Raw genomic sequence first — 17,267 nt, forward strand, 5'->3', positions numbered from 1 at the left:
CTAGTCATCCCCCCCCCCCCTCATTTGTTGTTTTTTTCATACCTTGTATTTGATTTTATTGTAGTTGATCTGTAATCCTGGTTTTTCAGCAAATGTTTTGAGTTCTGGTTCTGAGTGTGATTCTAATGTCTTTAGCATTTTTTTCCCAGCTAGGAAGATATCAGCATATCCTAATATTCCTGTTCTGCTAGTTATTTTACAGTTTCTCAAATAAAGCTAAATTAAATAGGATGGGTGAAAAGACATTCCCTTGCTTAAATCCTGCTTTGATATCAAAAATTCAGATTTGAACTCCATTAGCCAGTATCATGCTTCAGCTGTCAGGGTTGTATATTTTGATCAAATTTCATTATCTTTTAGTAGTATTCCAAGCTCATTAAATACTCCCGAAAGGCCTTCTCTATGAATGCTGTCATATGCTTTTTCTAAAATCTATAAATTAAAAGTGGAAGGGCTAATTATATTCTAATTTTTCTCTTCATTACTATTATTATTAATGGTTACTCAACGGAGTCCTTACTCATAGAGGGAGGCCCTGAACATCATGCCAAACACTAACATTTGCACAGTATCTATTACACTTTACTTTGAACTCATTCAGTCATGGCACCAAAACCTGGTTTGAAAGAAAGTTCAAAGAAACCTGTGAGTTGCTGAAGTGTCTTCTGAATCTAAACAAGAATGATGGATTAATCATTCCAAAAATCTTGAGAACCCATCTTTAACCCATATTTACCATCCAGAACAACCCCAAACAGAAAACCATAATATGAGAGGACTGTAGAAATTGTTCAGTATAGTTCTGCTATAAAAACTTTATTTTTTTTAAATCATCTGTATATTATTATATTGATATGTAGAAAAAGTTATTTTATTTTGTGAATTAATTTTTAATTTTGTAAAGAACATTTTGTATATATAGTCATCCCTTAACTTATGTCAGGGTTACGTTCTATCTGGCAGGATGTAAGTCGATACATTAAATCAGCAGTTATAGGAGTTAGGGACTTAACCGTAATAAGGATACTGTCATTTTAATTTTAAATCTTATAAAACTGTACTGTACGTTACTGCCACTATAAAACAGGAGAATAATCATCCAAATCTTCTTTCACAGTTACATCTTCATTACCTTCTCTACGTGAAGGACCAGGCTGCAGCTCTTCTGGTGTAATCTTTGTGTTTTTTCGATGAAAATGTCCAATGTGCTTTGCTTATTCCTCTTCTTTTCATCATAAATTTGTTTATAACAAGCAAACACATCATGTACTTTACTTTCTACTAATAAGTAGTGTTCAACATTGGGGTCCATGTCTTCAGCCATTTTGAGAACATCGCCAACAGAGAATATTTCTGCAAGACCTTTCACTGTAAACTGTTTCAATTACCTCTTCTTCTTTCTATTTTCCTTCTTCCTTTTCTTGTTCTTCCTCTTCTGCCACGTTGTTCCTCCAATTCGAATAATTCTTCATTGGTTAACTCTTCAGGGCCACTCCCTATGAGTTGAATTAGGTCATCATTCACTTTGATATTCAGATTGTTTGCTAGTTCCACTATTTCTTCACTCAATTTACAAACATCTTCATTTTTTTCAAAACTTCCAAAATCATGCACAAACCTTTTTAATGTGTTTTTCCATATGCCACTGTTAAATTGTGAATTAAAAATTTTATGATTTTTTAATACTTTATTCATGATTTAACATGTATTGTATTTCCAGAGGTAAGTTTGCTCCTATGTAAATTGTAAATTAAACACTTACTGTTAAAAAATTTTTTTATTGAAATAATAATTGTAATTTTTTTAGTTATAACTTGTAAATATATCCTAAGTGAACTTTAATATATGCATTTTATTTGTTGTCATGGAAAGTGAAAGTATTTCTAACCAACTCTGCTAATGTGATTTGATTGGCTGCTGTCAGTAAACTAAGTTATTTTTTGATAGCGCGTGCCTTGGCTTATGGAGAACTATACAACTATCACGTGAGAATTGTGTGTTTTTGGCAAGAAAAAGGAGAGAGGATTTCTGAGATAGAGGAAGAAGGAACAAGAAGGAAAATGGAGTGAATGTAGATAGGTATTGAGATGTGACCTAACCTGAGATCGAACGTTGCAACAAGAATTTGGAAGCTTGTTCCAGTTTTAACGAATCTTACTTTGAACTCATAATTATTTATAGTTTCTTGTCACCTTGTAAAGGAATTTACAAGGTGACAGGAAACTATGTGAATGGATAATAATATGTTTGAGATTTATCGTAAGACAAGTTATTACAAGCAAGAAAATATCTTTTCCAGTCTTGGCAAATAAGTTGTTGATCTCAGGGATACTACAAGTTTTGTCGTCTATAGTGGAAGATTATTGAGTGCCTAGAAGTGTTGTATGAATTTTCCATAATGTGCAAGCTATGATGATCATACTGGTAAGAATATCTATTCTATAGCTAATGTGTGATAGTGTTGCTTGTGTCCGGAGAACTTGGTAAAATTTCGTGTTGCTGGAGCCAGCTAGTCCAGCTTGATTGAGTGATATTATAAAACATTTCCTTGTGAAACAAAATGTGAGAAACTTCATTAAAGAAATAGTTTGTGTTTGAATGTGTTATCTCGCTACACATATGTAAAATCAAGACTGAACCTTTTAAGAACTATTTTAATCCTCTAATAAATATTGGTGATGCTTGTTAAGTGTTTGATAAATTGAAGTTTATGAATATTTCTCTGAGACTAAAAATAATTAACTTTTAAGTGTTTTGCTGAATATTGATGTTGTTTAAAGTGAAACTAAGTTGAAATCATAATGGATGAGAATTGTGAAAGCCTTATACATAAGTTCTAGCAGTAAATGATCTACTCAGCTGAGTAGAGCCTTAATACTTTATTGAATGTTGATCTTAATAGAGTTCTTCTTTCTTTTGTAAGAATAATTTTGTGAGAGAATGAAATATCTTGTTTAACTTGATTTTTATGCTTGCCTAATTTCAGTTTCATTGCACTGCTCATTAAAATAAGAATCTTGCAGGAAACCCTATATATAAATAAGACAATTTCGGCCTGTAGTAGTAAGTTCTCATAGCTGTAGTGCTAATTGGTGCTTGATTCCCTAGCAAAAAAAAAAAAAAAAATTGTGTGATTTCAAACATAGAGTGGTGCAATATAATAGAAATTTTCTTTGTTTGAAAGAGGGGTCAAACAACAGCTAACAAATATAAGGTTGGAAGAAAGACAAAACACAACACCACTCATACATTGAGAGGTCACTTTGTCCTAAGCTATGGAAATATTTTTAATAGCATGATAAATATTTAATGCTTTGCAGAATTGCATGAGAGTCTGGTCATTTCCTTCAGTGGAGAAATCGTTGTGAAAAAGTTCTCTACAGATAACAAGCTTTAAACACGCAAGAACTCCCTGATTTAAGAGCTTTGAAACCAGGCATAGATTTTAGCTCTTTTTTTTTGTGCATGAATATCTGCTTGGGCAATTTTTTTCCAAAACAAGGATTCTCATTCATATTAAATATTTGCTGTGGCAAATAATTTTCCTCCGTGATAATTTTATCCAATTCTCCACAAACTCTTTGGCAGCCTTCTCATCGGCACATATTCACCATACATTTTCACATTATACAGTGCAAAACGCTGCTTGAATCTCTTGAACCAACCGGAAGAAGCATATAATTCATAGTCATAATCGGATCCTGCTTTCTCATTGAACATCTTGAAGAGATTAAGTGCCTAAGTAGATATGGTCACAGTGCTAAGGGGTATATGCTTTTGGTGCAGGTCCTCTATCCATGATGCAAGTAGCTTTTTTCATATCACCAATAGGATATTCTTGTTGCTTCATCACCATAGTCGATTTAATGGAAGATCACCGATATAAGGATTTTGACCTTATTTTTCAAAATGGTCATCACTGTAGAATGAGACCTTCCGAAGTCATGTGCCATCATATTGACAGGCTTACCAACTTCATGATGCTTTATAACTTGCAACTTCATTTTGAGATCAATTGCTCGCCTCTTTTTCTGATTCTTCACTAGATTTTTTGATTAGGCATGTGGGGACCATTTTGCACAAAAAATCGCGAAATGTTTAACGATAAATACACACCTATTTCTCAAACAAAAAATCAACAGAGGAACTGTTGCAGACACGTGCTGACTGCCAAGGGAGGTTGCTGCTGAATGCACTGTTGCTAAATAGAAACATAGAAACCTTTTTACTTTATGCTTGCTTGCGTCTTGTTCGAAAGTATAGTTGAAATTGTTATTTATTCTCTTATGGGATCATGGATGTAAATCAAGGGATGACTGTTTTATTTAGTAATATTTTATTTCATTTCTGTCAATTTTTTTTTCCACCAAAGGTCAGGCTGGGATAAACAATTAATAAAGCATTTACATTTTTTTTGTGTTGTGTCATGTAGCTTGTGTCCTGTACATATGTATATTTTCCTGATGATGACTTCAGTACAGAAGTCAAAATGTTTTTGATTGATATCTATCCCAAGCATAGATGCTTGGGATAGATATCAATCTATCCCAAGCATCTATCCCAAGCATCAATGTTTAAGCCACTAGTGGCAGATGATATTGATGCTTGGGATAGATGCACACTGCATGGTTTGTCAAATGTATAGGATGAATAGACAGTACTATTGTCTGCAAAGCTGTTAGGATTAGTGGTGATTGAGAGGAGGTCATTTATATGAATGAGAAAGAGGTTAGATGATAGGACATAGCCCTCAGATGCCATCTGCATTGGTGGTTTTAGCTTAGAGAGAGAGAGAGAAAACGCCAACAACCATGACACGCAGTGAACGTTCAGAGAGGAAGCTGGTAATGCAGTCAAGAGAGTGGCAGACATGATAAGCTCTGGAAACTCCAAGAACGATAGCACAAGCTTCTATGAACCTTTCCATTGCACATGTCCAGTGGTGTGTGTGATGTAAGCCGAGATGTCAGCTGTGGATATAGAATAGTGCAATCTATACTGGTGACCACTGATTAATTAGTGGGCATCTAGATAGTGAAGTTTGCTATTAATGACTTTCTCCATTATTTTGGAGAAGATTAAAGTGATGGTAGTTGGTCATTCATGTTGGTTTAATGGAATATTATCAGCACTGAGAAAATATTAAAACTAATTTTAACCCTTCCAATATTTCATCTGTCACAGAGACATCTTCAGGGATTACAAACAACTTTTTGTAACAAAACACACACAAATACAATACAACAGTGAGTGAAACTAAAGTCCTATCTAGGTGGTTTGCCCTCTATGGGCATTTGCAGGTGGTCTAGGATATAAAGAGGGATCTCTGATAATTAATGTTTCCTGAATTTTGGGAAGTTTTATGCAACCGTATTTGTTTAAATTAGGTTGATTCCTGAGTGCAGATGCAGATTCAAAGAACAGTCTTTCTTTTTTTTAATTTATTATGGTGGAGCAATGGTGGTTGTTTTTTTCCAGGAGATCCTGTGGGTTGTATCCAAAACATGGTCTGCAAGGCGAGATTGACCATAATCTTCGATATGTTCCACCAAAGATCAGCTCCCTCCTCTCTCAGTGCGTGGAGTATATAGATTAGCAACCATCCGATTAGAAGAACACAAGTCACACAACTGCAATCAAGATTATGGTCAATCTGGCCTTGCAGACCATGTTTTGGATACAACCCACAGGATCTCTTGGAAAAAAACAACCACCATGCTCCACCATAATAAATTCAAAAAAAGAAAGACTGTTCTTTGAATCTGCATCTGCACTCAGGAATCAACCTAATTTAAACAAATACGGTTGCATAAAACTTCCCAAAATTCGGGAAACATTAATTATCAGAGATCCCTCTTTATATCCTAGACCACCTGCAAATGCCCATAGAGGGTGAACCACCTAGATAGGACTTTAGTTTCACTCACTGTTGTATTGTATTTGTGTATGTTGTTTGTTTGTCTTCCCTGAAGATGTCTCTGTGACAGATGAAATATTGGAAGGATTAAAATTAGTTTTATCACTTTCTCAGTGCTGATAATATTCCATTAAACCTCCAACATGAATTCTTAACCTCATTTAAGCCTCAACATGGGTAGTTGGTCAGTAGTTTGATGGTAGACTTCTATTTTCCTTTTTTTGTAATAGGCTGGTTATGTGATTCCAGCTTTTTCTGGAACAATAAAAAGGCAAAGGTCAGTAAAGACAAATTGGCTCAAAGAAAGGAACAAGGGGGGGCTGAACATCCCAAGAATAAAAGACATGCTTTCAGTAGAGAAAATTATGCAGGTAATTAAGATTATGCAAACTGCACACCCTTCCCATGAAATGTGCCAGTACTCGCTAGGAGTAAAGTACAAAATGTTCACAGGCCAAACCCACAGTGGTGAAAAGGCAAAAATTTCATCAGAATACTACAGAACCATATCTAGACAAGCAAGAATCATCACCACAAAGAAGAACAAACAGCACCTTCAAGAACTAAAAAAAGAGGACATATTACAGGCAATTAGCAACATTCCAACAGACACTCCCCCATGAAAAGGAAAAATGGAAACACTTCAAGTACACCTACCCATCCAGACACAATTTTAACTGGAGGATGTTACACAACATCTTACCAGTAAATGCAAAACTCCTGAAATGGAGAATACTTCAAAGTGCAAATTGTGCCTTTTGCACCCTACAAGAAACCCAAGAACACCTGTTCTATGAATGTGCAGTGGCAACACAAATATGGGCTAATGTAAGCAGCACCTTCAACATACCCACACTCAGGAAGGAACAAGCACTATACCTTCAAGACCTATCAGGGAAAGGAAGCTTGACAAATCAACTGCTCTACCTACTAATTGAAATTAAATATCACATTTGGAAAATTAGGAATATTGTAACATATCGAAAACAATAGAGGATATTAAAAGAAGTTCAAGAGCATCAATCAAAAACTACCTGAGACTACAGTTAGCAGAACTGGGACCAAATCTTTTCAGGAAAAGATGGAGTTCCCCACCTGCATTATGCTACCCAGCTGAAGGCAGCATCATTCTGAAACTCCCATGATCAATTCCAAGAAAAGTAAACAAAATGGCCACAACAACCCTTTTTTTTTTTTTACTATTATTATTATCATTATTATTTTTTTATCCCCAAATTCTCACTTTTAAAATTGATTATAATTTAATCCTAAACATATCTTTATGTTAGCCTGGCTCCCATGCTCAGGTTTAATCAACCTCTTAGGTTCATTATTTACTTAAAGCCTATGGTACTATACTCTTAAATAATGCCACCAGAGCATATGTTAACCAGGCTAACAAGCACAACAATATCTCTATCACTTTTAGAGAAGTGTTTTCCCCAAGCCTCTGACATACACCTAATAAGCAATGTTAATGCAGAGGTATGGGAATGAAAACAATTATTCAAAATTCCTAAATAACCAACTTCTGAGCAACTCTCTGAATGCAAAGAAGAAAAGCTAGTTATCATTATCTTATACCAAAATTAAGGATTAAATAATCATTAAATAAATAAATAATTAATTAAATAATTAAAAAAATTAATAAAAAATCAAATAAAAATTAAAAATATAAAATTAAATTAAAATAACTTAAAATAAAATTATATAACATAGGCAAAATCATTAACAGTAAGGGAAAACACCAAACAAATTAAAAGACAAAACTGTCTAGTCCATTGAGTTGAAGAATCTACTTTTGGGAAACTGTCCCCCAAAACTGGAGAGAGTCCTTTAAAAGTAAAATTAAATAGAAAAATCCTATATGATCTATAATTATTCAACCCCCCAATCTCCTTCAGGACAGACCACTCACTTCATCTTTCCTGTCTTCTTCTTCTCTTAAGGCCATAGCTTCATAAGAGACTGTCACCCCTGCCACAGGAGCAACAGACCTGTTCTTGTAAGAGTTGATTACAACCTGAAAAACATGCAGACAATGTCAGTACTCAAGAAACAAGATGGCAAGCAATTAAGGTACAAGTGATAGCTAGAGTGGTGGAAAGATACTGAAACCGCTCTAATTATTACTGTAATGAATACAACCTTCTCTGGTTTTGGTGGATGAAAGTCCAATACCACTAACAAGAAGGCACTAATTACATAATTAGTAAAACAAAGATCTGGTATTCAAACAAGGCTGGTTATGTGATTGCTTCTCCATGCTGGGATAAGTGCCAGGTATATATAATCGAGTGTAGAGACAATGCAGGCTGTGTGGCTCCGAAGCACAATATTTGGGAACAAATGGAGAGATGTCATCAGGACCAGGAGATTTTTTTAGTGTCCAAGTTTAGTAATTTCCTGATGTCTTTATTCCTCCTGTAGTTTTTTTGGAAAAAAGAAAAGATGGAAAAAATATATACGAGAACTGTATAAAGAAACAAAACCACTCATGCAATTGCCAAAAAGGAAAGAAACTCATAAATAATACAATGCAAATTACTCTTGATGAATTAGGATGATGACTCGTGATGAATGACTAAGGCACCAGCCATAGATGGAATACTATTTGAACTAATTAAGGAAACAAGTGAATAGGTAAAAGACAAGGTATACCAACTGATTGATATTTGAAAAAGGAATATGGCTGGATGACTTTGCACCTCTGGTGGTACTCATACCTAAAAATACTAAATCAACAGAATATACCCAATACAGTACAAGAAGCTTAGTAAGTTGCACATCAAAAATACTCCTAAAAATAATAAAAGATCAACTGGAATCAAAATCTGAAACCTATCTTGAAGATAACCAATTTGGTTTTCTTCAGTGCATTACACTGAACAGCCAGAAGGAGGACTGACAGTCCAGTCACAAAGGATTGAAAGTGGCAATAAGATGGTAAATTAGCAAAGAGCTCTGTGGAAGATCCAGTTGAATACTCTAAAAATGTCAAGAGTAATCACATGAAGTACCCCAGATCTTTTCATAGTGTCCAAAAGTTGGTAGAATTGACTAGGAGAACTACTGAATGAGAATAGTGGAATCTATATTGATCACTGCAGATAAAAATTGGGTTTTCTTCTCCATTATTTCTCTCATAATTTTGCCTTCTTTACCATACTGATTACTCTTCTTGCTTATGCTTTGTACTGCTCATGAATTCCTTGAAAAGTTATGTCGTTTCTTCACAGCAAATTTTTTTTTTTTTAACTCCTTGATGATGATACTATTTTTCCTTGAACTCTGGAAGGCTTCTATGCCAGACATGATAAAAAAGCTCTGGAAACTCCAAGAGTGACTTGATATATCTTTCTAATTCTAGATATAATATATGGTCTGCTGATTTCCTCGACCATCCCCTTTGACTATTCATGGCATAACATTCATTTGCATGAATGTTATGCCTTGGTGTTGCTCCAAATTATGTTCTGAGTATAATTACTAGCTTCATAGTTACAGATATACCCCTTCTTAACTGAAAATTTCACATAGACACTTCCAGATAAAGGCTGTTCTCACTGTTCTCCTCTAAGTTACTAGATGTTTAATAGACATGTGCATTAGATGTCTGTTTTTAAATAACAGCTTCACATATCTAAGAGTAAACTAAATAGAATTTATTACTTCCTTTATATGTCACTCAATATGTCATGAGTTTCATTCAGGGTGAAGGTAGAAGAACTGGTAACATTTAAATAATGAATATAAGAACAAGCTTACAGTTTGTCTGATTAAGATGAGGACATTGGCATAGAACGTCCCACAATACATCATCCTTCACAAAAATTGGATATCAAAAGCCTTGTGCTCAGAGCATACACAGTTTGTTCTGCTGAGCCTTTGCTATTAGAAGAATTAAATAAAAAAAAAAACTTACTTTGTTACTTAATGGATATAGCAAGACCTTAAATACAGAAAATATTTGATAATTATCATCTCTCTCTCTCTCTCTCCCAGATAGCAATCTGATGTTTAGAAGGATCTGCATACACTACCTTAAAGGAACATCTGGACAAAATGCAAGGACTCTTTACAGATATAATCTGTATACCACCTTCAAACCAGCTCAGAAGTTTTCATTTTCTTATCACTTTTCAAAGATATGAGATTGCTTCTATCCTTGTCTGGTGTTTATGAAATACTCTGTTATCATCATCTTTGCTACTTTGGACAGACTGGCTGTTCTGTTATGATTAGAATACAGAGCACTAAGTTTATAAAATTTTTGGAATCTCGAGGTTTAGGCCTTGCTTCTCACAGCATTGACGCTAGACAGAGTTCACTGGAACCATACCAAGGTGCTCGCTACAGTAGGTTCAAATTTGATAGTCTATTTTTTGAATTGTGTGAAGCTCTATGCCACCACTGATCTTAATCCGACAAATTGTATACCTATCTTAGTTTTGGGAAGTGATTTGCTGTGAATTGTTCATAATTTTTTTTAAAAATAAATTAATCATACATCTGTACCACTTCTCTGAACTCTAATAGTGTTTCCTCCTACTGTACAGTTGCATCTGAGAAACATATTATACACATGTTGTATAACTTGTTCTTGTATTCATAATTTATATGTTGCTTCTAGTTAGTCTGCCTTCTCCCTGAATGAAACTCATGACATATTGAGCAGAATATGTAGGAGTAATAAATTCTATTTAGTTTCTCTTAGATGTGTGAATCTGTTATATAAAACCTACTTTCTTTCTCTCTCCTCCACTCCAGAGACAGTCCAGATCTAGCATGCTCAGCTACAAAGGGTTTGAATTTGCTCCATAATTCATTAATTGATGGGAAATGCTTCATAGCTGATGATTCCAAAAAGTCTCTCAGACCTAAAGCAGTGTCTTATTCCATTTAATCCTATGTGACGAAGTATCCAAAACCTGGTGGCTAGTTTGGACTTGCCATGAAGATGATCGTAGATGTAATTTTTGTGTTCAAGGCAGACGTTAAATGATCCACCAGTCTTTCCAAAATGGGCTAAACTGTATGTACAAGGAACTTTGTGCACTCCAGGATGATTAAGAGGATTAAGTTGATCTGTGGGAAAACAAAAATAGCAAGTCAGAGGAATGGTTTGAACATGGCATATTTGCAGAGAGAACTTTAGCTAACTTTTCTGCTGTACTTTTTAATATACGAAATGGAATTGTTTTGCTGTGATCCTGTGTGTTCATTGTAGAGGGATAGAGGAGGTGCACGTAGTATTTCATCTAATAATGTAATATTTTATATTGATTTTAGTCATTTACTAAAAAGGTGTTATGGAAGGTCCTTGAGCTTAGTTTCAAGGGCTGTGTTATTAGAATAAATAGGCCCTGACTCAGCAAGTGTTTTGAGGATGTCATACTGTTGTGATGGGTAATGGCATGATCATGTAAATACAATCTTGTACGTGTGGTTTTTTTGTAAATGGAGAAGAATAATGATCCTTTTGGAAGTCATGTCTCTAGTGTATCTAGAAAAGAGTTATTTTATTTTTCTTTTGTGAAATTTATTTTAGGATGTCAGGCATTAAGATTTGACAAAAATATATCGAAGTCTCAGCCATGAGGCCAAATTGCAAACAACAGAGCATATCCGTGTTGAGTGCTTAGTTTTTAAAATGTTTTGTGTAGAAATTGGCAAGTTGGGGGGGGGGGGGGGATGTTATCCATAGCAGTCCCATCCAGCCATTTGTATATTTCCTTTCCAAATGAAATAAACAAAATAAATGAATTTGAATAATTCAATTATGTCAGAAGAGAAACGTAGATGGGTAAAGAAAAAAGTAATGTCAAGGCTAATCGAGAATTTTTCAGGGTTAATTTTTTTTCTATTAATTTTTCAAAGTGCAAAGAATTAAGGGGTGGGGAGAGTCATTTGGATAAATGTTTTGCCAGTTTGTATCTGGGGCTGTCTGTGCTGTCAAGCATTGAGCAGAGTGGTTTATTAGATTTGAATTTTGGGAACCTGATGTATCTGGGGTTGTTTGCCATGATAGGGTTTACCTTTTTGGTAATTTCTTTGGACCAAGATGTAATTTGTTTTTTAATGATTTGTACTCCTCTTTTGAGATTTAGTAGGTTCCCCATCTATAATCTGATAAGTAGAAGTCCTTGAGATGATTCATTTTTCAGTTATAATCTGTTTGTTCCATAATAACAGTCCATAATATACTCATTGTGGAGTATACAAAGTTCATTGTGCTTGCAGTTTGTCATATTTTGGACAGACTGGTAGATCAATTAACATCCATCTTGAAGAATGCAAAAATTGCATCTGCAATAATCTGTGTGGCAAATCCAAACTGGCAGACAATGTCTGGAAACTCAGTCACATAGGATTAAATGGAATAAGACCATTGTTTTATGTAGAAGTTGCTATAGATGCTGATTCCAAAAATATCATTATTTTTGGAATCAGCATCAGCTATGAGCACTCCCTGAATCTCAACAAATATGGTTGCATTAATTTGCCAAAGATCTGGAAGACAGTCATTCTGAGACCATACAATCAGACTTCTCTTAATTAAATTTATTAGTTATCTTGGACAGAGTGGGTGCCTTGTTAGGACATTAGTTTAGTTTTGGTTATATTTGAATTGTTTCCAGTGCTTTAGTTGAGTGCCTTATCATAGTTATTTGTGCTCTGAAGCATTAGTAAGTTTCAATAAATTAATTTGTTTGTGGATACTATTAATACTGTAAAGTGCTAGCATGAATTAAGTTGATTATTACATATCAGTGACTTTCTTATTTCTTTTGGTTTGTAATCAACTAGTTATTTTTCAATTTTGTTTTTAATAGTGTTTCAAAGAGAGGCCAGTCTGGTCAGCATCAGCATTATGTGCAGTCATAGGATGTGAGAGGGCCCGCACAAAGTACATTCTTCCCACAGTAGCATACTTTTTCATGACAGGTCCTTGGCGTAATGCATGGGTCAGATTTGGATATGATCCACGTAAGGATCCTGCTGCCAAACAGTATCAGACGTTGGACTTCCGAATAAGAAACAGTAAGTAATTATAAGAACTCTTTCCATAATAGCTAAAAGTCGAATGGTTTCTTATACAAATGCTTAAAACTTTTAGTTGCTTCATTCTGTTATTAGCTTTACTTGTGTAATGAGCTTTCGGTTCATTGAGTATCAAAATCGGAACTCCTCTGTACAGAGGAAAATTAATTTATTAAATTTAATGGTTCTTTTAAGTTGTAACTACCTTATACTTGCCATTTCTTCTAGTATAGTTTAGGACTGACTGGTTTGCATTACTTAATTACCAACCTTTGCAGGAGGAAAAAAATTGCAAAACAGTTTAAGAACAAACCATGCACAAAGTAAACTTTTGATAGGCAACTCCTTCTTTTGCTCCTCCTCTAATGCCATACATGAAATGGTGATTTTTCTTTCTTAGGTAAGGTTGTGACATGTCTCCCTTAGTATAAATGCATTTATTTGACTCTCCAGTGTCCCCCCCCCACACAGAGGTAAATTTTATATTTTCAAAAGGATGGTTATTTGTCTGTAAACTAGGGTACTTCAGTGCTGCATGCTTTAATTTGATCTCTTTATTCCATATTTGACTAATATTCCATTGACCAAATAGTATACCACGTCTAGCTGATGTGGTATACTATAGGCCAATAGGCGGCATCTTGTAAGCAATCTTGTGTTTAGAGCGCTCAGAAAGCTAAGTTGATTATTTTAGAAAAAATAGCAATTATTAGTCAAAAATTATATCTACTTTAATTTTTTTAATACAAAAATTGTACAAAAACTAGATTCTGTTCTGTTAATCTGATTTATGTCAAATTTTTTTTGTTAAATAATAACACAAGAGTTAAGTCTGACGCATGCTTTTATAACACTTTCAGCACACCCTTGAACCACTCATTTTCAAACCAGTTCATTCACCTTAGGTAAGGAGTACATTCTGTACAGTAAGTTCATAGTGTGCACATGGCACAGATGAGAAGCAGAACAATGCTGTCCAGAGCACCATTATTTAAAGCATTCAACCAGAGGATTTTGTTCAGTGTCTGATGAATGTACTCCTTATCTAAGGTGAATGAACTGGTTTGAAAATGAGTGGTTCAAGGGTGTGCTGAAAGTGTTATAAAAGCATGTGTCAGACATGTGGGTTCAGTTGAGAGATTTAAGTGGTAAATATAACAGATAATACACATGAAAACATGCAGCAGTGTAGTGGAAGATAAGATTGAGAGAGAGTAAAGGCGATTGAAAGAATAGTAGTAAAATAGATGTGAAGAATGAAGAGTTGGCCATAATGAGGGAGACAGCATGGTTATGTGGAGTGATACACAGGACAAAAATCACTTTCCCAGGTGCAAAAATTAATGATATTAGTGTAGTTATTAGAAGTAAGAGTAAAGTGACAGAGCTGATTGTTTTGACTGAAACAAATGATTTGAAAGCAGAGAGGTGTGGTATAAAGGAGGACATGAAAGACTTGCTGAGTCTTTTATGAAAAGAGCGAGTTCAAATAGTCTATTGTCAAGTTACGAGCAATTGAATGTAAGAATGTGCAGAAGATGCTTAAGTTGTTACCAATGGTAACAAACCAGAATAAGATGGTATAAAGCATAAGGACATCTGTGGGCCAAAGGGATTATTGCCCTTTATGCATACAGAATGCCAGGAGCATTCTGGACGGGGGGGGGGGGGTTGGAGAGGAGTTTTTGGCATTGGTTAGTTCATCTTTACCAAAAGGTTATTTGTATTAGTGAGGCATGGCTGACAGAAGGTGGTATAGTTAGTGGGATAGAATGTGAAGGATGTAATGTGTTCAGGACGGATAGGGAAAAGAACAGGAGGAGGAGGAGTATTGATGATAGCTGACGAACTGCAGCCAAAGAAAGTAAGAGTTTAACTGCAGGCCAGTGAAAATTGGCACCTTCGAAGCCAGCAGAACAAAATAGGTTGTTGCATCCATAGACCAGGGGATGTAAATGATGATGGGGGATAGTAGGCATCAGCAAATAAACTCAATGAGTGGAGGACAAGTAGTTATTATAGAGGAATAAATTAAAGATGTCAAGAAATTATATTCTTGGTTTAATCCTTTATCCAAGAGTAAGCAAACAAAGTTTGCACCTGAAGTAATTTTAGGACTGGGCAACTTTGTGTAGATATTGAGGCTAATGACTTCACATTACTTGCCTTGGTATCCCATAATGCAAAGCACATCTTTATGAACATGTATGATGCTATGCATTATAGAAAGGATCACTACCTAGACCTTTATTGAGGTCTCATCGGTGGGAGCCATTTCTGAGTGTGGCTCCCACCAATGAGACCTCAATAAAGGTGTAGGTGGTGACCCTTTCCATAATGCATAGCATCATACATCTTCGTAAAGATGTGCTTTGCATTATGGGATACCAAGGCAAGTAAGGTGAAGTCATTAGCCTCAATATATACACAAAGTTGCCCAGTCCTAAAATTACTTCAGGTGCAAACTTTGTTTGCCTACTCTTTGTTGAAAGATTAAACCAAAAATGTAATTTCTTGGCATCTTTAATTTATAGTATAACCAAGTGGAAAAACTTCCAACATATTATTGGGGAACTTCAACTATAGGAACATAGATTGGAAGGAGAAAAATATACATAAGAGGAAGGAAATGGAATTTATGCAGTTACTGAGAATTAGTTACCTGAGACAGCATGTGATGGAATGTACTAGGGGTTTGAGTGTGCTAGATTTAGTAATTGCATTAGAATTTTTCTGTAAGCCAATGTGAACACAGGCCATGCAATCACTCTTGCCACCAACTGGCAAGAGTGATCACGTAGTCTTGACCATTGAGATGGCTAAATGTGTGGAATTTTCATTTAAAGAGGGGTTGGAGAGGATATATCTAGAATCATGGGGATAATTTTAGTGGGAGTTAAATGGATGAATACCATCATTAAGCAAGGAGCTACAAAAAAAAAAAAAAAAAATTCAAAATTTGAGGAAGAAATTTGTTGAGAAAGATTATCAGCCGGCATGTGAGCAGTATAAAGCACAGACTAGAAGAGTAACTAGTATGGTATTATCATCAAATTCCTGATATATACCCTCAAGGGGTGTACATGATATGATAGTACTACATGAAAAATTTACATCATTACTAACTTCCTATCTACAATTTTCCTCCAAATCAGTCTGTTACTTGTCAAGATGCCAACATTATCAGATCTTATATTTCTATCTTCTAAGGCACTTTTTACTGTATCAATCCACCTATATCTTGGTCTTGCTCTGGGGTCGTTTTCCTGGCAAGAAAGACCCGGAGGAGACCTTGTTTCGCTAATCTTTCCTCTCCCGTTCTGTTTAAGTGACCATACCACCTGAGATTAGCTCTGCTAACACATTCCTGGATGCTGACAAATTAAAGTTTTTTCCTAATATCCACGTTTTTAATATGATATTGCCATTGATGCCATCTGCTCATGCCCCTAATCTTTCTCAGGACTGATATCAGCGGTCTTTGGTTAAATTTAGTGTTTTGGCTAATTTTTCTCTTATTCCATATAAATTTATTCATTTGACTTCCTACTATAAAAGCTTTGTTGATTCTGTTGTCTATTTCCATATTTTATTTACCATTTTCACTAAAAATCGTGCCTAAGTAGCTGAAATGTTTTACTTGTAATGCTTCTGCCCATTTTCATTGTCTTTGTCTTGTTACTGCTAACCTTCATACCATATCTATTACAACAGTTATTCAATTTAATCAAGCAATCTTCTAAATAAATCAACTTGTAGTTGATTTATTTAGAAGTATAACATCATCCACATAAAGCAAAGAGCTGAGATTAACATCTCCGATTCTGATATCAGGTTTAATGCTACTTTCCTTCATAATGTGATCCATATAGATAATAACAAAGGGGATAATGTACATCCTTGTCTGACACCAGATTTAATATTAAACCTTTTGATATGCTTTCTTTTTTTTCTTTTACTGCCTCTTTAACTTCCTGTGCCCACCATGGAGTTCTGATTTTTCTATCCTTAGACAACCTCACCACATGCGTCTGGCTGAATCAATCAGTGTTTTCTTCAGGGCTTGCCACTGAATCTCCAAGGTTTGGTTCCTGATCTCAAACTCATTTTTCCTTGAATAATGTTTGTGTATTTTAGTCTACAGTTCACATCTGAGAGCTGCTCAACTTCAATTCTTACATGTTTCTTACTTTTTGAATTGAATTTCAATATGCAATTCAATTTTCTTGCTCAAGACATAAATGGTGATCACTTCCAATTTCAAATCAGCTGTACAATCTGGTGTCTTGCACCAGGGAGGAAATAT

General features: G+C 35.0%; 1 protein-coding gene across 1 annotated transcript in view; it reads left to right on the top strand.

The window, feature by feature from the left end:
• Positions 1-17,267, top strand: part of l(2)37Cd (general transcription factor IIIC subunit l(2)37Cd) — a 111,749-nt gene that overhangs the window by 49,534 nt on the left and 44,948 nt on the right. Inside the window, exon 5 of the mRNA XM_090396676.1 lies at positions 12,754-12,961. Within this exon, the coding sequence (XP_090252802.1) occupies positions 12,754-12,961 (208 nt within the window). The remainder of the gene's footprint in view (positions 1-12,753; positions 12,962-17,267) is intronic.

The sequence above is a fragment of the Typopeltis vanoorti genome, chromosome 8 (genome assembly GCF_054136105.1).
Source record: "Typopeltis vanoorti isolate ZY-2024b chromosome 8, IOZ_Tvanoo_1.0, whole genome shotgun sequence".
Lineage (NCBI taxonomy): Eukaryota > Metazoa > Arthropoda > Arachnida > Uropygi > Thelyphonidae > Typopeltis > Typopeltis vanoorti.